The sequence below is a fragment of the Mirounga angustirostris genome, unplaced genomic scaffold, assembly GCF_029215605.1.
Source record: "Mirounga angustirostris isolate CCGP_5_RB_7025 unplaced genomic scaffold, mMirAng1.0.hap1 SCAF_1, whole genome shotgun sequence".
NCBI lineage: Eukaryota > Metazoa > Chordata > Mammalia > Carnivora > Phocidae > Mirounga > Mirounga angustirostris.
The window spans coordinates 195,645,370-195,672,625 of NW_026991709.1; the positions used below are offsets into that span (position 1 = coordinate 195,645,370).

The 27,256-nt window shown below is 48.2% G+C and overlaps 3 protein-coding genes and 1 pseudogene across 11 annotated transcripts in view; 1 reads left to right on the forward strand and 3 right to left on the reverse strand.

Moving 5' to 3' along the window:
• Positions 1 to 1,033, reverse strand: part of GLYCTK (glycerate kinase) — a 33,193-nt gene extending 32,160 nt beyond the window's left edge. Inside the window, exon 1 of one of the 2 annotated variants that reach the window (XM_054504709.2) lies at positions 937 to 1,033. The gene's annotated coding sequence lies outside the window, so the exon portion shown is untranslated. The remainder of the gene's footprint in view (positions 1 to 936) is intronic. The other variant, XM_064595553.1, reaches the window with a different exon arrangement.
• WDR82 (WD repeat domain 82) lies at positions 97 to 19,560 on the forward strand. Its single transcript, XM_045862232.3, has 9 exons — positions 97 to 535; positions 4,801 to 4,898; positions 7,824 to 7,890; positions 12,448 to 12,547; positions 13,210 to 13,326; positions 13,781 to 13,936; positions 14,360 to 14,429; positions 15,209 to 15,351; positions 16,706 to 19,560. The coding sequence occupies exons 1-9, from the start codon at positions 375 to 377 to the stop codon at positions 16,733 to 16,735; spliced, it is 942 nt and encodes a 313-aa protein (XP_045718188.1). The 5' UTR covers positions 97 to 374; the 3' UTR covers positions 16,736 to 19,560.
• LOC123834384 (deoxyuridine 5'-triphosphate nucleotidohydrolase-like) lies at positions 10,664 to 11,140 on the reverse strand (annotated as a pseudogene).
• On the reverse strand, positions 16,866 to 26,270 carry PPM1M (protein phosphatase, Mg2+/Mn2+ dependent 1M). 8 transcript variants are annotated; one of them, XM_064595559.1, is made up of 10 exons: positions 26,006 to 26,269; positions 25,233 to 25,356; positions 24,837 to 25,091; positions 24,278 to 24,390; positions 23,844 to 23,928; positions 23,619 to 23,737; positions 23,393 to 23,456; positions 23,055 to 23,162; positions 22,797 to 22,945; positions 16,866 to 18,465 (listed from the first exon to the last, which is right to left on the reverse strand). In XM_064595559.1, the coding sequence occupies exons 1-10, from the start codon at positions 26,227 to 26,229 to the stop codon at positions 18,342 to 18,344; spliced, it is 1,365 nt and encodes a 454-aa protein (XP_064451629.1). In that variant the 5' UTR covers positions 26,230 to 26,269; the 3' UTR covers positions 16,866 to 18,341. The 8 variants fall into 8 exon arrangements, with proteins under 8 accessions (XP_064451629.1, XP_045718193.1, XP_045718191.1 ...); XM_045862235.3 differs by lacking the exon at positions 16,866 to 18,465 and adding an exon at positions 21,520 to 22,428 and having other exon boundaries at positions 26,006 to 26,266; XM_064595564.1 differs by lacking the exons at positions 16,866 to 18,465; positions 26,006 to 26,269 and adding exons at positions 21,520 to 22,428; positions 25,450 to 25,468.
• Positions 26,271 to 27,256: the final 986 nt, after the last annotated feature.

A 27,256-nucleotide genomic window follows, 5' to 3' on the forward strand; every position in this document is an offset into this window, starting at 1 on the left:
GCCCCGCCTCGCGCCGCCGTTCCACCCCGCCCCTTTTCCCGGCGTGCGCCGCGGTGAGGCTCCTCGCCCTCGGCTTCTGCCTGTCGTCCCAAGATGGCGGACACAATGAGCCGGCGCTGCGCCGGTTGGCTCTGAGGCGACTGTGAGGAGGAACGGTCCGCGAGCCCTCGCAGTCCGGGCAGAAGAGCGTCGCACGTGCAGGAGGAAGAAGGGGAGGAGGTGGCCCGACTGTCGGCCGCCTTTGCGCTCGCCGCCGGCGCGGCGCCCGCCCCGCCCGCGTCGGCCCCTCGGCAGCCAGCCCTCCCGCCCGCTCGCTCGGCGCCGGGCCCCGCCCCAGCCCTGCGCCGCCGCCGCCGCCTCCAGCAGCCGCCGCCATGAAGCTGACCGACAGCGTGCTGCGGAGTTTCCGCGTCGCCAAGGTGTTCCGCGAGAACTCGGACAAGATTAACTGCTTCGACTTCAGCCCCAACGGCGAGACGGTCATCTCAAGCAGCGACGACGACTCCATCGTGCTCTATGACTGCCAGGAGGGCAAGTGAGTGCGGCGGTGGCCCTGGGCCCGGGCCCGAGTCCGTCGTCGGTCCGTCCCACCCTCCTTCCCTCCCGTGGCCCAGCGCTCGCCCCCGCCGTCCTCTCCCGGCCCGTTTTGCATTCGCTGCTGCCAGGGCCGCTTCCACTCCTAAGCCGCCCAGGAGACCTTTAATTTTCTCTTTAAAAATAATGAGAGTGATAATAACAGCGTTATTATTTTGTATGCATTCGGCCTCCTGGAAAAGCGCTTCTGCATTGCTTGCCAAACCCCACCTTGACCTTGACCTTTAAACGCCCGGTCCGCCCACTTCAGCCCCGGCAGGTAGCTTTTCCGCTCCTCCGACTCTGTCGGAGGTGCCCGTCAGCTCTAGCCCCCGCGCAGAACCGCAAAGGCAGCTCTCCTACCTCAGTCAGCAGCGTCACAGCTCGCTCTCTGTGCCCTCCTCGGTGACCTCGATTCAGCCCTGGCACCCCGCCCATCCCCTGCCCCTCAGCTTCCCGCGGCCTTCTGCCGGAAGGCCGCGTGGGTTGCAGTTCTTAGCTGTCAGGATTTATTTGTTTTGCCTCTTTGGGCCCCCTGTCTTTTCCTTTCTGTTCTAAATCATTCTCTTACTCCCTACTCCCTGAGACCCGATGCCCGCATTTGTAGTTAACTTTTGAACAACATCAGAAACTTTTCCTTTTTGCCAGAAGAAAACGAACTTGGCTGTCCCATCCTGACCTGAATGGGAACCTGCTATGAAAACAAAAAGGCATCCTATAACAATTTCGTGTTTCCTCTTATACTTTTTATTTATTATTATTACATGGTCCACTTGGAATTATCAGAATTCAGGGCCTGATCCTGAAATTTCTCTGTTGCCCTAAGTCCTCTGGAGACCCACTGCTCTGCATCGCATCTCATTCTGTAAAGTCTTAAAAGCACATTTTGCCTTTTTCTTTGGGCCCTTGTCAGCTTCACCTCACCCTTTGTAGACCTGCTTTGCTTTCTCCTTGCCAAATTGTGAGCTCCTTTGAAGGAGAAACTGGTTTAGGCTAGATTTGATTTTCCTCAGCCACTTTCCCCACGTAGGCTTGCGGATGTTTGGTTTAATTCGGTGGCTACTGGTTTTGTCAGATTTCATTTTGTTACCTAGCTCCAGATAATATTTTTTGAATTCTCGGAGTTTTCTCTATTTTCTCCAACTGTTCCTTTTGCCTTTTGTTTTAAAACTGATGTCTTCTATAAACTTTCTTTTGGAACTTGTCTCTTCATTTGTGAATTTGGTTATCCAAAGTAATTCTGTTTTGGTCTAAGCTGTATCTTCTCCCCAATTTTTTCCCACGGGGGCTATGAAAAAATATTATGTAACTGGCTCTGATTCCGCCTGCAGTATGCGGAAGAGAGGCCTATAATGGTGGTCCTGGGTGAGGAGAGAATTGTTAGCTGGACCATTATTCATTTAGTAGGTGGATTTCTGTCCAGGTCTGGCCATTTGAATCAGATTGGAAGAGAAAGTGACATAGAGCTGGAGTGGGCATCAGGGTTGCTGGGTCCTGGAGCTAGAAGTAATTTGAAGCTGGCTGTCTTCAAATGTTTAGTGCTTGTGCACAGATTAGAACTTCTTCCTGTAACCTGAGGATAGAGATGTATATTCTCATTCAAAGGAAATGAAGGTTGTGACATGTGACAGCATTCCTTAGCAGTTTGTCTCCAAATGTGGCATAATTTCTACTTGTTGGGAGCAATGACTTGGAAGTCCTGTCTTGTTAAAAGTAAAATGTTAATTTCATGACCTAATGCAGTTTATTCACTCATGTAGCAGTCTTACATAATTACAAACTTGCAGAAAAGTTACAACAGTATTTCATATATCCCATATCATCCAGTAATCGGTTACATTTTACCCCTTTTGCTTTATCACTCTGTATGTAAGTATTTAGGTACGCAATTTTCTCTGAACCATTAGGGAATGAATTGGAGGTATCAAGCCCCTTATCTCTAAACACTTCAACATGGATTTCCTAAGCACAGGGACATTCTTTTACATAACCAGAGCACAGTTATCCAAATTAGAAAATTTAACATTGATATAATAGTATAGGGCACACTTTTTAAAATTTTCTCTTATCAGTGAATTGTGACATTGTGGTCTGTGGCAAGAGAGTGGCCTCGTAGTTAGGAGACCTGGGTTCTAGTTTGGCCTTGTGACCAGGTATGTGACAGTGGTCAGATCACTTTAGATGACATCTTTCACCTTTAAGAGTCCATGATCCTAAGTGGTAATGTGAAGAAGAAATTTGCCACTAGTGTAAGTCAAATGAACATTGGTAGAAGAGTAGTGTTTTTTTGGAAGGCATAGTATCTCTACTAGATGGTATTAATGTTAGAATTTGGGAGCTTGAAAATGGCTAAAACAGGGTTCCTTATGCTTAACATTTTCCAGTTTTTTGTTCATTTTGTCTGTGTTTTGTTAACATCCACTGAATGATTTTTCATCTTGAAAGAATATGAAAGATATCTGCTAGGTGATGCAAATTATTCATAGAGAAGGCTTTAATATTACTTACTCATACCTGATCACAAGAATCGTAGTTTGTGGAAAGAAACTTCCCAAAATACTCATGGAAAAATGTAGTGCATGGGCTTCGTAAAGATCCTGTGAAATGGATGTAAAAATTAGGCTCTTTCAAACTAGGAAGTGATAAGAAGTAAAATTTTCTGTTATTAAGGACAAATCTTCAATTAGTGTACTTGATAAATTTGAGACAAATAGACCATATATAAGTGGAACTGAAAATTTTCCTTATACCACACCCTTTAACATTGGGTCTTCAGGATATGTCTTCACTATTTTATTTTTTTTTTAAAGATTTTTATTTATTTATTTGACAGAGAGAGAGCACAAGGAGGCAGAGCAGCAGGCAAAGGGAGAGGGAGAAGCAGGCTCCTTGCAGAGCAGGGAGCCCGATGTGGGGCTCGATCCCAGGATCCTGGGATCATGACCTGAGCCGAAGGCAGACGCTTAACGACTGAGCCACCCAAGCTCCCCTGTCTTCACTATTTTAGACAGACCGAATTATTGGGATAAGTAAGCTTCTTTTTCCACTTGCAGAAACAAAGTCAACTTTTTTGAGAGCAAGAACATGTGCCTGTGCATGCATGTGCTCACTCACTGTTTACCACACAGTAACCCCACAGCAGAACTCAGGATGGTGGACTCAGCAGGGTAGCCTTTGGGCTGATCTTTTTAGCTGAGCTCTCAGTTAAAGGTGAGAAAGTGGAAAATTCAGTGCATATGGAGTGAGAAGTCTTGTTTGGAAATAGGTTTTATCTATGGAAACTCTTGACCCTCCTTAACATTAACAAAAATTGAAAATGCAAATATTTGACTTCTTAAAGCTGCTTGAGTAATCTGATTATTTAGCATCTAGGTTCCATTAAGAGGGTGAACTTCTTTCTTTTTCAAAATTGGAACTCTTTGTAAACATTGGTATAGGATTTATGAAATCCTCCTATACCTAAATGTAGAACATGGTGAAGTTTTTGGTTAAAGATTTTGCTGAGATCCGTTTTAGCTTGATCTTTGATTTTCAAGGTTCTATAGAGGGAAACATTGAAGGAACTTCAAATGGATTGGTAACCTCTATCTTGGAAATACGTGATTTTGCTTTAAAAAAGAAAAGAAGTAATGACTAGTTTTTTATTCCTAGGGAGAGTTAGTCTTGCCTTCTATAAGGCTCAGTAAGTACTTCAGACTTGTAGGATAGGGAGGATGGATAGCTTCTGCAACAGCAGGTTATGTTAGGAAAGGCAAGCAATTTTGCATCTAGTTTCAGTTTTGATAAATCATTTCTTCTTGAAAAAAGGACCTTATTTCTTAAGTGATGGCTTAAGAAAAGTTATGGCCTCATTGGTATGATGTATTCCCATATCTGTCTTTGTTATAAGTTGTGACTTGTGTTTTATGTGCCTTTCTTCCCAAATAGATGTACTTTTTCTCAAAACTTACTTCTGAACATTGTAGTAAAGACTCATTTGAGCCCTCAGATTTACTTCCACTTCTTAACCTCAGCATTTGGTGTTCAGAGGTGAAAGTCTGTTGTACTTGATTGATTCCATTTGTTTCCTCCCTTTTGGAAGAATTTCTGTTTCTCTCCAGTGTTAGAGTTTCCCAAGAATGCTCATCCTTGCCACATCATTCAAGTGCTTCTCTTTATATGAAGATCCCAGATTTTGGTGATGGAGGATTTTGATGGTTTTCTTTCTCTGTCCCATTTCCTCGTCAGACCAAAGAGAACCCTGTACAGTAAGAAATATGGCGTGGACCTCATCAGATACACCCATGCAGCAAACACAGTCGTGTACAGCTCTAACAAAATAGACGGTAAGCAAGCCTTCTTTTTAGGAAGTTATGGTCATGGTTTCTTTTGTTAAATAGTTCTTGGAATCTTTGTGACTACTTCTACTTTGGTTAGAGTTACTTTAATTTAAATATTTTCCTATGATGTTAGCAATGCCAACATTGTTACGACTCAGGGGATGCTGGAAGCAATCCACTAGTATTTTTGAAGGACTTGAAATGGACTATGAAAGGTCTCCAGATTAGAATGGTATAGGAAGCAATGAATTATATTTATAGTTTGTACTTCTTTAAACTTGAAAGAATACTTTTAGAATAAATAAAAGGAAAGAATACTTCACATACAGCAAGTATTTGGTAAATAACCACAAATGCTTGAACTATGGTAATTTAAGGACTTTAGAAGAGTTTCTGGTGTATGCCTACCTTTTATGGTCTGTGTCATAAAGGATAGTGTATTGACCTTAATTATCTTTGATTTCAGGGACTTCTTTTGAAATCTGAATTTGTCCCTTTTCTCTTTTTACTTTAATTTATTTATTTTTAAAGATTTTAAGTAATCTCTACAACTAACGTGGGGCTCGAACTCATAACCTGAGATCAAGAGTTGCATGCTCTACTGACTGAGCCGATCAGGCATGCCCTCCCTTTTTAATTTTTAAATAAAACTAATGTCTTTGAAGAGTAAAGAGTTATTTTTAGAAATTAAACTTGTGAATTTTTTTCTCTAATAAGTGATTGTTGTTTTTACCTGTATTTCCCCTGGAATAAGTCATTCTCAGTTGACAGTTCATCTTGGTAATTGAGCTATGTAACGCTTTTGTGTTAGGACTCTTTTTTTTTCTTTTTTTTTTTATCTCACTGGATTTATTGATTGTTTCACTTTTTGCAGTAAGATATTTATTTATTTATTTATTTATAGAAAGCGTGATGAGGGTGGGGGGAGGGAGAGAGAGAAAATCTTAAGCAGGCTCCACACCCAGCACGGAGCCCATTGCAGACCCAACTTGGGGCTCGATCTCACAACCCTGAGATCATGATCTGAGCTGAAATAAGGAGTTGGACACTTTACTGACTGAGCCTTTCAGGTGCCCCTACAATAAGATTTTTCTAATGTCATCCAACAAAGATCACTTAGACTGCTATTTTGGCTGTGCCTATCTCAGGGCAGATGGGCAGAAGTCTTTTTATTTTTTTAATGGGACTTTTCTGCCTGTACTTGATTTTTAGTAAGTATATCATTTCTACTTTTCATGCCTCTATTTCAGAAGTGGTTTTCTAAGTAAGCAGTGCAGTTGATGCTTTTGGACAAGAATATAAATCATTAGGATCCTGAGGAAACATATCTATGTGATCATCTGAATGACTGGTATACTTCTTCTGTTGGGGTATTTTTCTGGGTGAATAAATGTGAGGATTCTCCAAATATGGTGCAAAATGAGGCAAATGTGTGGCACTTGCAGCCTTGCTGCCAGGCCTCTGCTGTGAGGATGTTGTTGCCTTTCCTGTCTCGAGTGCATCCTGAAGAGTTCCTCCAACGCTCCGTTTCCTTTTGCCTGATTCCAGGCTGAGGTAGTAGTTTGTACAGTTTGAGGGTCTGTGATACCACCCGGTACAGGAGATAACTGTACAGGCCACTGCCTTGCCAGGAACAGCGCACCAGCTACTGAGTGGGGCAGAGAGGATGGCGACGCCCTGCTCATCCCGGGGAGCACAGGTAATGGGAGGAAGTCTTTTTCTGCTTAGGGCAGGTGAGTCGTTTTCAGAAGTAGAACAGCCAGGAAGACTTTGTAGTTGTCATTCTAGAACTTTGAAGAGTTTCAAAGAAAACTATGTTAGAGTTCCGTTTTGGAACGTACAGAGTGTGATTTTCCCTCTCCCAGGTCAAATGCCCTGTTACTAGAAAGTACCCCTGTGAACCACTGAAATGACTTGGTGCTTTCAGCCTCTTTGTTTCTGTGTTCTGTTTGCCTCTAGAATGTTCTTTTGTGCTTTCCTGTTTGTGTTTTGGCACCGTTTCTTACTGCCTCTTTATCAACAATTGCTTCTTATTCCTAGTCTTTTTGGGGCCACAGCACTTTCCAGTTCTATTCTTTATGGCACTTCATTCCTTTCCCACCACCATCCTTTTTGTTTGCTTACTTTTTCAGATAAAATCCCTTGGTTTTTAAGAGTGTTTGTCTTTTTCTCCCCAAGTACAAGCCTCTATGAATTATTCCTTTCTTTGGTATTGACAGAATCTCACTGCTGTGACTTGTTGGTATATTCATGAGTTTGATTTTTAAATGTTTTAAGATCTTTTTAACCCAAATATTCTCATTCTTTTGGTTATTATTATTTTAACTGACTTCTTTGATGCACAAAGGACCAGTGGATAGTTGGTTAATTTAAAAAGTAGTAGGACATTACTTCTCTTTCCATCTGTTTAGTTTTGATGTAAATTGTATATCCAGTTAACATTTAGGTCAGGGTTGGGTCGACACACTGTTGAAGAACCCTGGACAAAAATATTATGCCAGAGTCCAGCCTGATCCTCAGTTTAGCATGGCTTCTTAATTCTTTGAGCCTGTTTCTGAGCAGCTAAATGTTCTTCTTTAAGGCTTGCCGTTCTGTGGGTACTGAAGCTATTGTGTTTTGGGGGGTGGTGCGGGCAGGGTAATTTTGCAGGACAGGTTGCACTGTAACTGTGCAGAAGCCAAAGATGGTGGTAACAATGATTTTAAACATTGCTCTATATGACGTCAACTTGAGAACTCTGCTTTTGAATTATGTGAAATCTGTAGTGCCCATTCTTCAGCTGTGGAGAGGAATTACTTAACCTTATTTATTCACACCTTGCTTGAGTTATGAAAAACAATGAATTCTTTGGCCTTGTTTTCAAGATGAAAATACAAAGCAATTCCTTTAAAAATAATAGGATATCATCATGCCTTATTTGTCTTCTTACAGATACTATTCGTTACCTGTCCTTGCATGACAACAAATACATCAGATACTTTCCTGGACATAGCAAAAGGTAAGAACCAGAAGTAGATAGTTCTTTTATCCCTGAGGTTATCCAGAGACCAGGAGAGTAGAGAGATTTTATTAGTGAACTGAAGCTAGTTCCTCACTGCTGTTTGGCATCCTTCTTAGTCTTCTCTTGTTAAACCTCCCTAAAATAGTCAACACTTGATTAACTGAGGTTGTGGAAGCAGGGGTGGGATTTTGTAGAATAAACCAAGATCTCAGTTAAAACATAACTAGGAAAAAAGAGGATTAAAGATACTCAGTGGAAACCTAGGTAATACAGATTATGTTCATCATTTAGAAACCCCAAACAAGCAGATGTCCCTTCATGAAAGGACCATTTACGTGTTTGAGGCCTCTTCCAGTATTGGCAGCCCCATTTCAGCAGGCCTTTGCTTTACATAAATATGTTCCATGTGAAGATCTTAACGAGGATGAAAAAATATTAATAAAATTGTCCTTTGTTACTTTTGAAAGTCCAAAAGCTTGTTTCCTATTCTTTGTAATGCATTTTGTTTCTCTGTTTCCTACCCCAGTTCCCCCAGTGTTTTTTCCTCCCAATTTTTCAAGTTTGGATTGAATGTTGAACATTTTCCATCATTGAGGGTATTTCCTTGTCCTTTTGTTTGCAAATATACATTAGCCTAGTACAACTTGGAGTGGTACAGAACCCTGACAGGAGGTGGACGAAGAACACCCTGTTTTCGGCTGTGCTTCTGATTGGGCAGGGCAAATCTGTGTTGCTGAAGATGAAAGGTGGCAACTGTTGGTTACTGTGTAGTTCCAAACAAAGAATGGCTTGTGACAAGTAGATGTTTTTGCTTGTTAGTCAAATTAATGTTCACAAATGTACTGTCTGTAATTATAAGTTGATTGCAGTTGTTTAAAATTCTTTCCAATCTTCCTGATTATCCATCCTCCTGATGTTCTGATTCTTAGATGACTTTGTGCCTCTTTTGTTGTTTTGAGAAAATCAAGGCCATCCCAAATGAGTTCTTTTCAACTTCTATCTCTTCTGTCTCTTTCTTGGAACCCTTTCCTTAAAAAGAAATAGCCTTTCTTCCTTGACAAAACCAACCTCCCTTTTTCTGCTTGCTTCCGTCTTCTTAATTAGACCTTTCCTTGCTGCCTACAGACTTACTTGGTCTTCCTTATTTTAATTCTTCCACTGCTTTTAACTGTCCAACGTGACAGAATAATCTGCATACTCCCATCTCCACCTGCTTACACTCATTCACTGTTTAAATCACTCGGTCTAGTCCTAGAATCATTTATGGAGGTTTTTCCACGCTGTTTTATTTCCCTTTCCCTGCTGCCTCCAGTTAAAATCTACTGCCTTGGGGTTTGGTTTGTTTGTTTTTGGGTTTTTTTGGTAACTTTTTTTTTTTCCTTTGGCATCTTAACTTTTCCCATCTTGGTGCTTACTCTTGCTATTCTTGGCCTCTCTTTCTCCTTTTGACTTTTTTTTTTTTTTTTTTAAAGATTTTATTTATTTATTTGAGACAGAGAGAATGAGAGACAGAGAGCATGAGAGGGGGGAGGGTCAGAGGGAGAAGCAGACTCCCTGCCGAGCAGGGACCCCGATGCGGGACTCGATCCTGGGACTCCAGGATCATGAACTGAGCCACCCAGGTGCCCTCCTTTTGACTTTAAAATAAACAAGATTCTACCCTCGTTTTTCTTCCTCTCTTGATATTTTTTTCAGATATCTCCATCACTAAGTTCATTCAGTGGTGAATGGCTTCCCAAATCAGTATTTTTAGCTCATGTCTATCCTGATTTCCAGACTCAGTTTCCACCTCCAGGTTTTATATTCATCTCCGTAGGTGTTTCTTTCATGCCCCACCTGACAGGTCCAGCACACCATCCCTCGTTGTTATATGCCTTGGGCCAGCTCCTCTCTGTTTGCCTCATATTTCTTCATCACTGTCCCTTCTGATTATCCTGACTCAAAGCCTCTGTACCTGTTTGTTTTCTTTCCCCTGCTTTCACATCTAGTGAGCTGTTAATCCTGTTGATTCTGCCTAGGTTTAACCTCATGTGTCACTCAGCTCTGTACTCTCTCCTTTTTGTCTGCCCCGGCTCATGCCCTGTCAAGTGAATTATTGGCAAATCCTAATTAATCTCCCCATCCCTCATCATCCTGCTTTAGCATCCTGTATTACAGCTCTGACCGCTTCACAGTCTGTGTCCAGAAGCTTTAATGGTTCTCTCTACATCTGTCTGCTCCTTCCCCTTGGAGTCAGGCTCACCTCCATCCAGCTCTGACTCATTTTCCCAGCATTATCTTCTGCCACTTGAGTTGAGGTGAACTCTGCACTGCTTCCTGAATGTGGGCCTCATGCTTTCCTATGTGGCACCTTTTTCATAAAGGCATCTCCCATTGAAATCCTGTCCACTACATGTGCTGCTTCTTTGAGAAAGCCTTCTCTGACCCTCTCTTGGAGTTCTCTGAGCTAGACAAGCTTCCTTAGAGTCAAGATTTTGCTCCTCATTGCATTCCCTTTACCTCTCAGCATAGAGCCTTGTGCCAAGATAGACTTCCTCTGAGCTTTTCACCTGAATACCGCAGCATTAAAATTACATGTCCATATGCATTCTGCTCACTCTGTTTTATTACCACCCCCGCATTCCCAGGAAATTTTGGCTTACAGTATCTTTAAATGTTTAGGTTGAGGAACTAGTATGAATGTTAGTTGAGTTATAGTGCAAGAAATTTTTCTTTAGGTAAAAGCTTTAAGAAAAAAGTACATTTTCTTATTTTCTATTCATGGCATAAATTTTAATTCTTTCCAGTGGGACCAAAACTTCCTGAACCCCTTTCAGTGTCATCTAAAACTTGAACTTCCTCTATTTCTAGATTAAAAAAAAAAAATCCATTCATAAATGAGCTGTGCAATTTGGTCATCTTTTTGACTTCAGACTTTTGTCCAAATGAAATAACACAATAACATTTCCTTTATAATCTTCATCTATTACATCAGCTCCTATATCTATGAAGTGTTTTACAGCCGAACCCGAATGTGGAACTACTCTTCCATAATCCAGAAGAAGAGTTACCCAAATGTCTGTTTCCACAAGGGCTTTCTCTATAGGTGGTACTGACTAGAATCGTAGGCATTGTACAGGTCATAGCTGCCCTCAGTTGGGCCTGTGATGTGCTCTGAGAGGCGAGTGAAGTAGAGCCACGTGCGGTCCTTCCTTGCAGGCCAGGCCCAAATGCTTGGGAGGCGGCAGGTGTCTTCAGAGCAGGGCATGGCAAAGTGAGAACATGAGCAGAGGGGACAGGAGAGCTTGGAGTGAGCCTTTGGAAGAAATGTCTTTGAGTGAGCGACTCTTAATGCTATAACCATAGGAGCGGACCCATATCAGAAATACAGTTGCTGTTAGCACAGGCCTGTGGCTTAGTAAGTATGGTGCCCAAACCAACAGTCTCACCATCACCTAGGAGCTTGTTAGAAGTGCAGGTTCTCAGTCTTCACCACAGACCGACTGGATTAGAAGTTCTGGGAGGGGATCCCAGTAGTCTGCGTTCCAATCCACCCTCGGGTGATGCTGATGGTACTCGGGTTTGAGACTTAGTGTAGTCCATAAAACTGTAGTTAAGGAATCATGAGGATTTTTTGTTTTGTTTTTTGATTGAGATATAGCTTAGTACCATAAATTCACCCTCTTAAAGTACGCAATTTAGGTTTTTAGTATATTCACAGAGTTGGGCAAACCATCACCCCTAATCCAGAACATTTTCATCACTTCCAAATAGAAACCCTGCACCCCTCAGCAGTCACTCCCTATCCCCCTTCCTCCACGATCCCAGTAACCACTAATCTACTTTCTCTCTCTATAGCTTTGCTTATTCTGGACATTTTGTGTAAATGAAATGAGGCAGTGTGTGGCCTTTTATGTCCAGTTCTTTTCACTTACCATGTTTCCAAGGTGCATACATGTTGTAGCATGAATCAGTGCTTTCATTTCTTTTCATTAGCAGATAATAACATTTTGCTTATCCGTTCATTAGATGATGGGTATTTGGGTTGTTTCCACTTTTTGGCTAATATGAATAATGCTGCTGTGGACATAATGTGTACCTTTTTGTGTAGACATTTTCATTTTTCTTGGGTATATACCTAGAAGCGCAATTTCTGGGTCATATAGTAATTATCTGTCTTTAACTTTTTGAAGAACTGTAAAGCCTAAAAAGCAGCTGCACCATTTTACATTCCAGTCAATAATGCAGGAGGGTTCTAATTTCTCCATATCGTCACCAGCACTTGTTCTCTCTTGTGAGGTGGGATCTCCTTGTGGTTTGATTTACACTGGAATCTTGTATTTTTATGCTGTAGTTTTAAGTTTCTCTTTTCATTGCTATTAGTTTCATTCATAGGGCTTTTCATTATATTAGTTGCCTTTGGTTATTCCAGATTGCTTGTATATGGATGTTTCTTAAAATGGCAGTTTTGGGAGAACAGGTGTGTGTAGGTAGGAAAGTACCTGTGGTTTAGAGTTCACATCCAATTTTTGCAAATATTTTGCTTCAACTCCTCTTTATCTTGATGCATTGCAGGGTGGTGGCCTTGTCCATGTCACCTGTGGATGACACTTTCATTTCTGGGTCTCTTGATAAGACCATTCGACTCTGGGATCTCCGGTCTCCTAACTGCCAGGTAATGGTACCTCACAGTTACACTTTGAGTGTTTCCTATGGTAGGCAATGTCATCAGCTCTTCCTCTCAAACAAGGGAGAAAGTAATGGTTCCATTCTGAGATCCCAGAGTCTTTCTAAACTTTGGAGAAAATCTATCTTCCTGGTAGGTAGCTGGTAATTAAGCAAATACCCTAATCCAGTGCATATTGCTTAGAAGTGTAGGTTCTCAGTCTTCACCACAGACTGACTGGATTAGAAGTTCTGGGAGGGGATCCCAGTAGTCTGCATTTCAATCCACCCTTGGGTGATGCTGATGGTACTCGGGTTTGAGACTTAGTGTAGTCCACAAAACTGTAGTTACGGAACCATGAGGATTTTTTGTGGCTTTTTGCTTTCAAAACCATTTTCCTGAAACCTGTGAGCTTATAGCTTTTATCCTCAAGGAATTTGTTTTTATTTGAATTCAGTGTCTATAGAATTGTACAGTTAGGGTTGATGAAGCCAGTTGTATGGGGACCTGTTTGTAAAAAGTCTCATTTTACTTAGTTTTGTTTGCTTTTTCTGTTCCCTAGGTAGGCAGGTGTCTATTTGTGTCCCTTTCTTAAGTTTTCATTGGAAAAAGTAAATTATATAGTGGTAGGATCCTGGGTTCATTAACTTTTTTTTCTTATTTTTTCTTAGGGCCTCATGCATCTACAAGGCAAGCCAGTTTGTTCCTTTGATCCAGAAGGGTTAATTTTTGCTGCAGGTGTCAATTCTGAAATGGTCAAACTTTATGACCTTCGCTCTTTTGATAAGGTAAAATCTTTGAGTCTTTGAGCTATCTTGGTATTATGGAAGTGTTGAAGGGTAAGATGAGAGCCTTTTCCTTGGTAGAGGAGGTATGTGGTAGACATTAGAGAATGTCAGAGCAATAGTTCTTTCTCTCCTTTTCCTAGTCAAAAAGGAATCTTTTTTTTTTTTTTTTTAAGATTTTATTTATTTATTTGACAGAGAGACAGATAGTGAGAGAGGGAACACAAGCACGGGGAGTGGGAAAGGGAGAAGCAGGCTTCCCGCTGAGCAGGGAACCCGATGCGGGGCTCGATCCCAGGACCCTGGGATCATGACCTGAGCTGAAGGCAGACGCTCAACAACTGAGCCACCCAGGCGCCCTGTCAAAAAGGAATCTAAAGGGATAGAGTGAGAGTTGGCTCTGCCAGGAGGAACACTGATGGGCCTTGGGCTGGGGCTACTGTCTTTATCATTGCAGGGGCCATTTGCGACTTTTAAGATGCAGTACGATCGGACTTGTGAGTGGACAGGACTTAAGTTCAGCAATGATGGTAAACTCATCCTCATCTCCACCAATGGCAGCTTCATCCGTCTCATCGATGCATTCAAGGGAGTGGTGATGCACACCTTTGGGGTGAGCTGACAACCTTTGAGCATGGCTATTTCCATGCTTCTACCTCCTGGGCTGAGATTTATGTTAGCTGGTTGATGGAGACCAGCAGTTATCCTGGACTCACCAGTGGAGGCACGGCTTGCGTTTTCATTCTGAACATGAACTTCTCTTGGACTCTGAGACATTCACTTCTCACATAGTGACCCAAGTTTGGAGTTTAGATACAAAATAATTCTTGACCAAAATAATTGTCTTGCCGCATTGAATACAGAGTTGGAGATGGGGTTGAATTGTAAAGGGTGGCAGCCTTGTGTGGAACATTGGTGATGCTATGCATGAAGAGGAGAGGGTTTCATGGAAAGGAAGGTGATGTGTGTGCTGGCTCAGTGTTTGCAGGTAATTATGTTAACAGGGCTGTGATAAGAGAACTGTTCTTGTTTTTAGGGTTATGCCAACAGCAAAGCTGTCACTCTGGAGGCCTCGTTTACTCCAGACTCCCAGTTTATTATGATCGGTAAGCTTGCTTTATCCCCCTTAGGGGTTATTTCTCTGGTACTGTGCATTTATTTGTGTTATTTTTATTAGTTTTAACTAATTAAGATACTATCTATTATCCTTTTGATAGACATTATCAGATTTCTGTATAACAGCACGTTATGCCAAAGGTGTAGTGTCTTTATCCTGATTTTGCAGTTCCTTACCGGGAACTGGCATTAATAATGTTGGTCTTCCCTAGACCAGCATGAGTTAAACTCTACAAGCACGGTCTTATTAGTAATACTCACTTCCTGATTTAACCCTGCATTCGGTTGTCAGTGGCCCGATGTTGGTAGAATGTGATGGTATTCAGCCCCGTTGAGAAAACTGAAGTTTAGAGGAGAAATGACATGCTCAGGAACAAATAACTGAGAGTTAAGATCAGTTTCCTTTCTTCCCACTGCCTCTCCTCCCTCAATTTCTTTTCTTTTCTTTTTTTTTTTAAGATTTTATTTATTTGAGACAGAGAATGAGAGAGAGAGAGCACATGAGAGGGGGGAGGGTCAGAGGGAGAAGCAGGCTCCCTGCCGAGCAGGGAGCCCGATGCGGGACTCGATCCAGGGACTCCAGGATCATGACCTGAGCCGAAAGCAGTCGCTTAACCAACTGAGCCACCCAGGCGCCCTCCTCCCTCAATTTCTGATGAGGGGCCAGGTCCTGAAGCTTGGCTTTTCTCCAGATGTCAATTTGTGTCTTTCCCATTTGTCTTTGCATTGCACCTTGAGCTGTTGTATTTTCCTTTATCATTCCCTTTAGGTTCAGAGGATGGCAAGATCCATGTCTGGAATGGAGAGAGTGGTATAAAAGTAGCTGTGTTGGATGGCAAACACACAGGCCCCATTACCTGTTTGCAGTTCAACCCCAAGTTCATGACCTTTGCCAGTGCATGTTCCAACATGGTATGTGAGCATGGGAGATGTCTTCCATTTAGGGACCCTTTCTAGTTGGGGTGGTGGGTGCTTCAGTGAGCACAGCAAGCTGTGTTCTATATAGGTATGTGACGAGCCTCCAGGTTCTTACTCCTCAACTGGTGGCTTATCTGGTCTCTGGTTGGACTAGTCTTCCCCCCTCCTTTTTTAAGATTTATTTATTTATTTCCGGGGGGAGGGGAGAGGGAGAAGCAGACTCCCCGCTGAGCAGGGAGCCCGGCTCAGGGCTTGATCCCAGGACCCTGAGATCACGACCTGAGCCGAAATCAAGAGTCAGATGCTTACGGACTGATCTTTCACTTTTACTTTTCCTCTTCTTTTCTTGATCTGAGATCACCTCTGTTCTGCTGGGAGATCTCAGGCCAGTTTTTGCTGTGGCCCCTGGTTTTATGCCCAAACTACTTGGGACTACACCTCATAGTTTTTTGGCCTTTTCTTTTCCTTTTAAGATTTTATTTATTTGAGAGAGAGCGCGTTCGCATGAGTGAGGGGGAGGGGCAGAGGGAGAAGGAGAAGCCGACTCCCCGCTGAGCAGGGAGCCTGATGTGGGACTCAATCCCAGGACCCCGGGATCATGACCTGAGCCGAAGGCAGACGCTTAACTAACCGACTAAGCCACCCAGGCATCCCGTTTTTTGGCCTTTTAAAAAAATACTTTGAACCAGCCTTTTGTGGCTGCAAACTCTCAGTGTGCCGTTTCTTTCAGTTTATGCTGAGTTCCTCAGAAAATCATACAGTTGATCATAACTCACTACTTAGAATTTCCTCTAGGCCCCTGTCTCTTCCTAGGCAACGCTAGCAGAACAAAGCGAAGTGTGTCTCAGTCTCAAGTTTCTTTTTGGCATCTCTTAAATCTTCCTGGGTATTTGAGGATGAGGGATTTCGCTTCTAGCCTATCCAGAACACATTGCCCCCTTGGCTCTTTTTTTTTCCCTTTTTTTCCAACTAAGGAAAATGTGTCAGAAGGAAATGCAGCAAAACCATCTAGTTCAATTCTTCTCACTTTTTTTACAGCTCAGGCAGATTAGCAATGAGTCCAGGTTACCCAGACACCCACCTTCCAGACAGCTTTCCTGTTTTTCCTTACCACTGGGCCACTGGCATGGAAGGTAGACAGTGTTGAAGACAAGACCAGCTTACTTTCGCATGGAGGGGGTGTTTCTCCCTAGATTGCCAGAATTGATTGGTCATGAGGGAAGGCCACCAGCCAAAACTCTTCCACCGTTGGGGTTGGGCACCTTGATGCTATGGGGAGGGTTAAGAACCCTCAGCAGTGAGGAGAGAGGCTTGGCTTTTAAAAATTGACTTCTGTTTCTCCTTCCAGGCCTTCTGGTTGCCCACCATTGATGACTGACCTTGGTGCTGCTCGGCTGTTTGTGTACAGTGAGGGTGGCCAGCAGGAAAGAACTCAGAGGGGACTGAGATAATGGATTGGATCATTTGGGCTGGAGAGCATCCTTCCACATGGCCTTCCCATGGATGTGCTGTACATCTGCTCAAAAGAAAAAAAGTACTTTGCCGAGCTTCTTCAAAAAGACTCTTGGTGTGGCAGATTCTATCAGGACTTAGATTTTACAGCTGTCACTGCACTGAGCTCCTCCAGAGGAGTGACCAGATTCATGATTAGGGTATACTGGGGTCCTCAAGACGCCTGCAATTTTGAATGTATTTGCTGCTGAGGAGCCGGTGAAGTTGTTAATTCTGCACATCCCTTCTCCCACCCCCATAAATGCATGGGAAGCCACAGTTCTGGTTTTGAGATGCTAAGGGCAGCTCAGCACCCCTTGCCCTCACCCTGCATGTCTTGTTACTGGGTCTCCCTCTGTCATTGTGGCATTATTCCACAACCATCATGTTACTTAGGTGCCAAACATTTACAGAAATAATTCTTCATATATCTTGGGGTAAGAAAGGGATAGATACAGAAAGAAGGACCTTGCTTGCCAGGAAGCCTTGTGAGTTAGTCATGTGAGGGTGGGTGATCTGGGCATGCCTTAGGGCTCTGAGTGTTGGGTGGGAAATGGCCCAAGAGCCTGAAAGGGAGGAAGTAGGGGTTGCAGGTAGTTTCTATGGCTGGGAGGTTTAGCAGTAGCCTAGTGTGATCCCCCGTCATCAAGACAAACCTGCGGTCTTTCTGGGTGCCTGCCAAGCTTGGTTTTGTACAAAAGCAAGGTGGGAGTCTATTTTTGTACATGAGTTACATCACGCTTTCCTGTGGGCCAGTATTGTGGAGTGAGTCTGAGTTGTTTACACTGATGCCTTCCCTGCCCACCACAAATTGTGTACAGAGTCTCCAGATGATAGCACCCCTTCCCAGCTCCCAAGCAAGAGCTGGCTCTAGGCCTGTGTTATATGTTCTATTTAGCCTTTTTATATATGACATGGGGTTTTTGTTGTTTGTATTTTAGCACAGTGTGTACACCTTCATTTAAATATATCCGTGTGTGCATACATACATATACATATGTATGTATGCATATATATATATGTATATAGAATATGTCATTTCTCACAGTTCAGAAGGCGGTGGAGTCCGGCAGCCCAGGAGAAAGACTGAATCCTTGCTAATAGTGTTTGCCACAAGTGTTAGTGAGTCTTCTTTATTACCCTTATTTCTTTGGGAGACAGAACGAAGCAAAGCTTCAAGTGTTTGCTGTTTCCATGGCAGCTAAACGAGGGTCTTGGGATAACTTCCCTTGTGTTCCTCAAGCCGCACTTTGGGGCCCTTTCTGCAGTATTAGCCCCGTTTTGCTCGGTGATGCTCTGTCTGCGCCTGTACATGTTGACAGTCACTCTTGCATGCCTTTTGTGCCTGGCTTCTGGCGTCTGGGGACACAATGCTGGAACCAGAGCATTTTCAGTTTGTCTGAAGCTTCTTTTCCAATTACAGGTCATTCCTGTTTACCTGGTATGTCTGCTGCTTTTCCTTGCCTTCTCTTGGAAGGGGGGAGAGGTCTTGATCAGGGTTGCAATGAGCTAAAGCTGGCTCGTGGCCTTTCCTTCCCCTGCATGGCCTTCTTAGAGCAGGACCAGTGGCATATTATTTCACTAAGTTCCCAAACATGTAAGCAGGTCACATGTTCCCTGCAGATACAGAAACAGGTTCAACGAGGTTATGACTTGCCCAAGAGTACATAGCTGCTAAGGGGAAGCAAGCCATTAACTGCCTTCATTCAGCAGCAGGAATACGCTGTGAGTTGCTAGCAATTACAGTTTTGTTTTGTTAGCAGTTACTTTTGACTTGTTCCTCAAACTTAAAGGGCAAGGGGCATACATCTTTCCAAAACGTAGACTGGAATCTGCAGCTTTTCTCCAGTGCCACCCACTGTCTATAGCTCTGCCTTCTCAAGAGTGGAGGGATTTTTAGAAACCAGGTGATCTGAGCTATTACTGCCCACTTCTGGCTCTCCAGGGTAGAGAATTCATGGTAGGAATAACTGTTCAGAGTGCTTGAGACTGTGGGTTTACAAGAAGAGCTGCGTAATGAACATACCTGCAACCACGGCAGCCACTTGCCTGTCAGCAAGGAAGATGATTTCTATTGAGTTACTGGTGTCCAAAGCTAAGGTACCATGTCCTTTGAAATATGCACGGCACTGCCTGTCCTTCTAGGGACCCATGGCTACAGAGCTGGCTCTCCTGAGTGTGCAAGGAGAGGAAAGGGCTGGAAGTGACTGGGGACGATGTGTGGGAATAAGGCAGAACAAAGGGAGCAGAGGGGCTGGGGCTGCAGGGATGCTCTCCGTGGAGCCAGGGGTACCCTAGCTCTCGGGGTGGGAGGGGGCACAAACCATGCTCTTGAGAGTCCAGGCCAAAGCCACCGATTTGTATGTGACACTGCACTGCTCAACCACCAGCCAGTGGGGTGTTGTTTTTTTTTATTTTTTATTTTTTTTTTTAAGAAAAAAAAAAAAACTTCCTGTTGCAATCATAATTAATGCTTATTGAGGAAATTTGGGGAATTTTAAAATGAATCCGTTTGCCACCCAAATGCTACCACTGTTAATCTTTTGGTGTTAAATGTTCCTCTAGATATTTCTGTGCATAGGTTTTTGGTGTGTTTACATAGTTGTTATTCTACTGTATATACAATTTTATGTCCCTTTTGTACTTAACATATAAACATTTTTTCCATGTTAACAGTCTTAAACAGAATTTTATGGCTGTAGCCTCTCTGTTGTTGAGTTTCCATAGCCTTGTTTGCCTGGTTCCCAGAGTTGGAGGGAGGGGTGGGTCATCTCCTGTCAGTCCTCCTGACTCACCCTGGGACTCATGATAATGCTGTGTGGATGGATTGTTGGGCTCCCTGGGACTGTCCCCTGCCTGTCCCTGGTGACCAAGGCCTGGGGGCTGGTGGGAAGACCTCCTAGACCCAGACCTCAATGCCTCGCAGCCTGGGTCTCAACCACAGGTGCTAATAAGCAGCCACAGGACCAGAAATGAGTGGGAAGAGCCAACCTGAGCCAGCACTGAAGTAGCATTTCGGACTCCCTGGCATGTACCTTAGGCTGCCTTTCATCCCCCATTGTTACCTCAACGCTTGATCAGATTGGCAGCCTCTAGCTGGAATAAAGTTTGGTCCGCTAGGCCCTGGCTTCTGTGGGGCAGGGAGAATGGGGCCTCTTCTTTGGCTCCTGCACTAGTTCTGGCAGAGGGCCTGGCCAATAGCTTGATAACCCATTGCCTAGCTGGTGAGTTGGCAACTCCTAGAGCCCATGCACTAACTCAGTGTCCTCAGAGCTGCCTGCCTCTTCTTGGCCGCCTCTGAACCAGAGAAGACACCCTTGGGCCTGCCGCTTTGCCCATGGTCGTTGGAGGTTGGCCAAGGATTATGAAGAGCAGCAGAGGGAACATGCCAGCATGTGAGTGATGATAGGCCACGCCCAGGTTCTTCTGGCAGACGGCTCAAGGAGAAAGAGGCCTGGTGGGAGGCCTGCTGCAGCCTTTGGCTCTGCTGAGACGCATGAACACAGGTCAGTGTGGCTGACCCTGCAGTGGTCACTCCCGCCAGTTTGACGTGCTTGCAGTTGAGAGACCAGGGGCTTTGGCCTTGTGTGAGGAGCAAGAGCAGAGACAGCGGGCCGCCAGGGCGAGCTGCCTCCGCAGTTGATGGGGGTGAGAGGCAGGCACAGGATGCTGCCCACACTGCTGGGGGGCAGGGGTGGTTGCTGAAGAGAGGAAGTCAAAGTGCAGGCTGCTAAGGCGCACTCCTGCGTTGACTAGCCACCTAACTAGAGCAGTCCTGGAGAGGCTGCCAGCACTTCGGGGGTCCCCAGGGCGTCAGGGCCTAGCTGTGGCCAGACCGAGGCCCAGAAGTGCTGAGAAATTTGGTAGTTTTCCCTATCCCTTCCCTGGAGAATGTATAGGAAATGGGAGTCTAAAATGAGTTAATGAGGGGCGCCTGGCTGGCTCAGTAGCGCATGTGACTCTTGATCTCAGGGTTGTGAGTTCAAGCTCCACACTGGGCATGGAGCTTTCTTTAAAAAAAAAATAAATGAGCCAATTAAAAAATAAAAATAAAATGAGCTAATGGGCAGGAAAGGGGGCCTGAGAGCCTCCCCAGTAATCGAAACATGTAAGTTTTACCATCAGTTCTGGTGCCTCTTAGCCCATGTCCCTCCTGGCCCCCATCTAGGGTTGTGAGTTGCCTGAATAGAATTTATCCCAGTTGTAAACTAAAGTAGGAGGGTGAGGCTGAGATCATAAAGGTGGTCACCTTGTAATTCAACAAATGCTTCCGAGCACCCGGGCCTTGGCAAGTGCTAGGTGATGACAGTCTTGTGGGGAAGGTGGAGAACTAAGCTGTTCATCAGACAGTAAGCCCTGGAACACCGTGATTTGTCTCCAGCTAATTCTTGGTTTATCGAAGTAGGCATGCAAAACCAAGTTAAAGGCACTCCTGGTACACCAAGCCCAGAGCTCACGGATGGTGGTAGAGACTTTTTTGTGTCCTAGACCACAGTTCTCACTGGGGCTCACCCCATGCTGGGGACTAGGGAGGCCCTCAGAGAAAATGCAGTCCTGACTATAGGCAAACTTGCAAGGGGGAGCGGAGACCAATTCTTTGGAAAGTAATAAGAAAGAGCAAAAAGTGTACTATAATGCCAAGCTTTACAGCAATCCATGATCCACAAGGGCTCTTCAGCACACAAACATTTAATAATAGGGAGGTGATGGGGAGCAACAAAAGCAAACGCATTGCTGGCACATCAGCCTATGGCAGGGCTGGGGCCAGGAGGAAGTGATCAGGGGACATTCCCGGCTCAGCAAACTCTGGGGCTCCTCTTGCCTCTTTCTGTTCTGCCCCAACTTTAGCCCCCTGAGCCTCTGCCTCCCCTCCAGTGGCAGAAGGGGGGATGGCAGGACCTGGGCTGGTCTCTCCCAAGGGGCTGATTCAAGATGTCTGTTGAGCAGATAGGAGGCTACCCACAGCTTCCCATAAGGCACCTTGCATGGGCTTTGGGGGTTATTGAGTAACTACCCTGACATTCATGGGTTGGAGACCTGGATCCAAAGAGGCTCTTCTGCCCCTCCTGGCATTCGTGGCCAATGCCCTTAGTCCAGCTGTCCCCATCTGGGAATAACGTTGGGCTGCTAAGACCCTGTCAGAGGAGCCCCCCCCACCCCCCCCGCCCCGGGTTTCCTACATTGTAAAGGGAGGTTATTGATACTGCGCTCTTGCCCTGCCTGCCAAAGGGCGGACCTGGGGAGCTGGGCTCTCCATACTCTTCCTGCCTTGGCTACCTGGTATAAACGCTCTCCTTGAAATAGGCTGGGGTGGGGGATCACCCCATTGTGTCTGGGGCGGGGCAGGGCAGGTAGGCCTGCTGTTGACCATGATGGAGGGATGCCCAGACTACACCTGGCCCCAGAGTGGTTCTGGGATGTAGTGTCTGAATTCCTCAGTGGCCGCCGCTCCTCTGGCCCTGGCTGTGCAACGGAATCACGAACACTGAGATGTCGTCGTAGGACACCTGCCCGTCCCCTGTGGGACCGTCATCCTTTCCCTGCGTGCTGTGTATCAGCCTTTGGGCCAGCTCCGAGAACCTGTGGGGGTCATCCTACAGATGCACTTCGGAGCCACAGCAAAGAGGCAAGGGCCCCCCTCAGGGAGAACTTGCTGCGGAGGGCTGGACACGTGGGAACCCAAACAATGCAGTCCAGCTGTGGAGCCAGGCAAGCCACAAGCATGGGAGGGCCACAGGCTGGACCACGGAGATTTTTGGTCCTGGGGATTTTGGAACCCAGAGATTTTGGGGACCCACAGTCACCCCCCCCCCCCCCCAGAAGCGTGAGACAGCTCCACTCCTGACCACATGCCCCGAGCCGGGCTCATCATCAGCACTGTCCGCTTAGCCACAACCACATCCTGGTGTCGCTGCTGGTACCAGGCAGGTCCCCAGAAGCTACAGTACCTGTGTGGGTCCTCTCGGTTGCCAGGGAGGAAGCTCCGTACTAGCCGTGCCACCTGCTCATTGGACAGGACATCCCAGAGACCATCAGTTGCCATGACAACCACATCCTCCTCCTGCAGCTCCAGCTGGTCCACATCCAGTACAGTGACCTGCAAGTTAAGCCTGAGGATCCCTCAGCACTCCCTTCCCGGCTCCCGCCAGCCTCATCATCTGCTTTTCTGGGCAGATGGAAGCTGGTGTGGGCTGTTGCCCGCTCACCTGTGGGACAGAGAGCAAGAAGGGCTTGAGCTGAATGTTTGTGTCCAGGACTCTGAGCTGATGGTCTCCCAGGCCCCGGGAGACAGCCAGTGTTCCCAGTAACCGAGCCTGGGGACAAGGGAGACGTGAGGTGACAGCAAACAGCCCCAGCCAATGTGCAAATAAAGCACACAGAAGCGTACTGTGGCCCTCAGGGGCCCTGGGTTGAGGGACAAACATCCTGTAGCCTTGGAGGAAACCCCGAGACCCAGGCCACAGCCCCCAACAAGGAAGAAAGGAGCTCCCACCTCTGCAGGGGGCGATTTAAGAGGGGCTCTTCGAGGGGGCCATTCACTGACCTGCCTACCCTGCCCATGGATCAGTGGGTACTTGAGATCCGACTTCTCCACGCACTTGTAGCTCCTACCAGGAGCAGACCCAGCATCAACCCAGGCCCCACCCAGCCCCTCACCTCCCCGCACCAGGGAGCCCACCCCGCCCAGGTGGAGGAGGACGGCCCCAAGGCCACACACTGGGCCTGGACACCAGGGCTCTCCCCACTGTCTCCAACCCCACCTCACTCACCAGCCTCTCATGTGGTGATCCCGGAACAAAACCTTCTGCCCCAAGTCATCCCCCTTCAGTCGCCGAGGGAACTCCAGTCGGGTGAACTCACCTGCCAGAAGCTCGGGGTAGACGAAGGCCTGGGGTAGGGAGGACAGGCACAGATCAGGCTCTCTCTGGTGGCCTCTGGTGACTCTGGACTCACAAGTTGGGGCTCCACAGCCTCCCTCTGCCAAAGGCACCTACCAGCTGCTGGATCCGCTGCCGCTCAGTCTCCGGGGTGAACTCGGAGCTCAGGGGCCGAACCTCATCTTTCCGAACCAATATGGCCCTGGACGGGGTTGCCGAAGAGAGGGAGAGGTCTGTGGGGCAGATTCCGCCCTCGTTCATGGCCTCCCTCCTGTCGGCCCCTCCTCCAGCCACCAGGGGACCAGCTCTGCCCCCCCCCACCCCACCCCCGTGACTACCTACAGCCTGCAGAGTAAAGGCTCAGCCCTTGGGCCTGGCGCTCGAGGTGTCTGCCCTCCCTGGCATCTGCTGCCCACTCACACCTGACACGCCAGCTCCACCCAGCCAGTCAATCCCCATTTCCATCCCTCCACTTCCAGCCCCCTTTCACTGTCCCCCTGCCCCTGGTGCCCGCCGGCCCGCACCACCACACCTACCCTTCCAGCTCTTACCTGCTGTCCCCAGCATTGGCCACATACAGCTTGCCCTGCAGGGACACAGCCACCAGGGCTGTGCAGCCGCCCACCTGGCCTGAGGCCTCCAGCTCCCGCCCGATCACCTCATCCTGGGGTAAACGGAAGCCACCTGAGCTGCTGCCGGTAGCACGACCACGCCACTCCGTCCCCAGTCCCCAGCCCACCGTTCACTTCCCCACCAGCCAGCCTGGCGGTCCCCACCCAGAGTCTAGTTCTGACTCCAGGATCCCTGTGGTCAGAGGATCTAGGCGTATCCCCTGGGAGGGAGGGAAGTCCTAACCAGAACTGAGGAAGGGAAAGCAGCCCCCGCCCCAGGGACCAGCAGGGCGCACGAGGTACGCGGCGGCTTGGAAAAGCACCTGGGGTGTACCAGGCACCCGGTAAACAGGAGGGCTTATGATGACAACGATGACCGTCACTAACAAGCCAACCCCATCCTGTCCTCCCCATGCAAAGATCCAAGGAGACTCCACCGCTGTGGGCAGGGGTGCCGCTCAAGTCCCTGGTCCCTTCCCCAACCAAAGGCCACACTCACACATTCCTGGAAGGCACTCTCCAGAGCCCCGATCACCAAGTCTTCTGCCCTAATGCCCTTTTCTTCCACAAACTGGGGATCACTGGGGCAGACGCAATGGCCGCTGAGGTGCATGGGGGGCCGAGTGGCCACCATGCCCTCTACCACGGCCTCCAGCTGCCGGCGCAGGCAGGAGTGCAGGGTGTTGGCGGCCAGAATGGCTGCAGCCGGACCGCCGTGCCCATCGAACAGGGCCCAGTAATGACCTGTCAGGAACTGTGCAGGAAGGGCTTGGCGTCAGGCTCTGCCTGGCTCCCCCAGCTGTCCCCTGGCCCGGAGTGGGACCCTAGAGCAAGAACCTCAACCTGCAGTCCTGCTCCCAGCCTGAAAGCCGGGCTCGGACCCAGCTGTGCTCACCTCCTCTGGGCACAAGGTCAGCCACTCCTGGTCCTCTTCAGCCCCAAACTCACATCTCCGTATGCACAGCTGCCCACAGGCCGCCTGATCCTCATTGAACTCAGACTTCTCTGCATTGATGATCCTGAAACCGGTAAGTGGTCAGTGACCCTTCAGGGACACACCCATGTCCCCACGGGCAGAGACCAGAGCTGGTACACAGAAGGAGGAGCCCTACCTCTGAGGCAGCAGCCCCCATGCTGCCCCTGACACACATCTGGACAAACCTCAGGCTAAGGCAAAACTCGGGGCCCAGCCCCCCCGGAGCCTACCCGCTGACCTAGGCTGGGAGGGGAGGGTGGGGCTGCCTGGGGAGATCTGGGCTCCTTTGCCTATCCGCCATCCCATCTCAGCCAGACTTCCTGTCCCATACAGCACAGGCCACAACCCAGGGTGAGATGCGCGCGTGCGGGGATGGAGGGTGGCCCCAAGGCCCGCGACGCGGGAACTCTACCCAGTGTCCCTGCCCCATCTTGGAAGCCCCAGAGGTGCAGGTCCTTCCCAACTCGCAAGCCTCTCTGAGGGAGGCTGGAGTCCCCAAGAAAAGGCCGCGGTGGGACTGGGAGTCGCGGGGAGGCTGTCAGAGTCCCAGCTGAGGACCGGAGGGAGGCATATCCACAAGGCTGGGGGGCGGGGGCACTCGCTCAGCTTGGGCTGTTTTCCAGGTTGGTCCCGGCGCCGGGGCCGGCCCAGCAGGGCCGGGAGCGGGGGAACCCGGGGAGGGGGGCACTCACTCGGCGTAGCCTGCGTTCCAGGGCAGCGCGCGGCCCCGCGCCGGGCTGCGCACGGGCCGGGCGTCCGGGCGGCGCGGGGCGTCGGCGGTGCCGGGGCCCGAGCCCGAGCCGCGCAGGAAGCGGGGCCGCCGGTAGGGCACGGGGCTGGCGCGCGGCCGGGGGGGCCGCGGCGCGGGGAGCGGACCCCCCGGCAGGAAGCGGCGCCGGAACCAGCCGGCGGACATGGCGCGGCGGCAGGGGGCTGCCCGCGGGGCGCCGGGCGGGAGGAGGAAGCGGGCCGGGGGGCGGGGCCGGGGCGGGGCGGCGACGGCCCCAAACCCGGCCTCCCGCGAGGAGTGCGCCCGCGGCTGGGCGCCCTCGGGCCTGCCGAGCCTCGTCACGACCGCGAGAGGCCGAGGCTGTTGTCGAGCCCACTTCGCAGGCAAGAAAACTGAGGCCTCGAGAAGCGAAGCGGCTCGCCCGCGTCACGCAGCCGCCCGAGCAGGCCGGGTGCTCCTGCACACGCGGGGGGGGGTGGGGAGCTCCGGCCTGGGCGAGGGAAAAGGCCCCCCCGGCCCCCCAGCGAGGTGACGGGGTCGTTCGGAGGCTGGGCAGCCCCCGTCCGCCGCAGAGCCCCCGGCCTCCTCCTGCTGGGCCCCAGCCTTGCGCAAGGCGAAGATGAGAACAGGATGTGCTTGGAGGTGTCAGGCTGACGCGTTGAGTAAGAGTCTCAGGGCACGGGGTTCCCCCAGGTGGCCTTCATTCCCCACCCCCGCAGTCTGTCACCCTCCGCCCCCAGACGGGGCTTGGTGGTCACCCCGGTCGTCCTCATCGTGGGAGGCCGCTCCCCATTTCGGGGACAACCTCCCAAACGACCCCTTGATGGCCTCTCTGGATAGACCGCAGGATCTTCACTAGAGTGTTTGTGCCTGGTGGACAAGAGGAATTCATGGTCCCCAAAAGGCTCCAACCAGAGTTCAGACCTGGAACTAAGGGAAGTGAAAGACTTTGATCTTCGCTGGAAGCGGGTGTTGCAGTGTCTTCACCCCGACCAGCTGTCGCAGTGGGGTCCGCCGCAGTGTCTCCCCTCGTATCTGCTTTGTCACCCTTCTGTCACTTAAGCCCAACTCCTGGTGCAGGAGTGTTCTTTCTGCCCCCTAAGGGGGTCTCCGAGGCCCACAGAGGGGAAGTGTCCTGCTGCCCAGGGTGAGCTGTTTCCATTATGACAGTTCAGCTGACTCAGACCGCCCCCCCCGGGGATTTCTCTTCCCT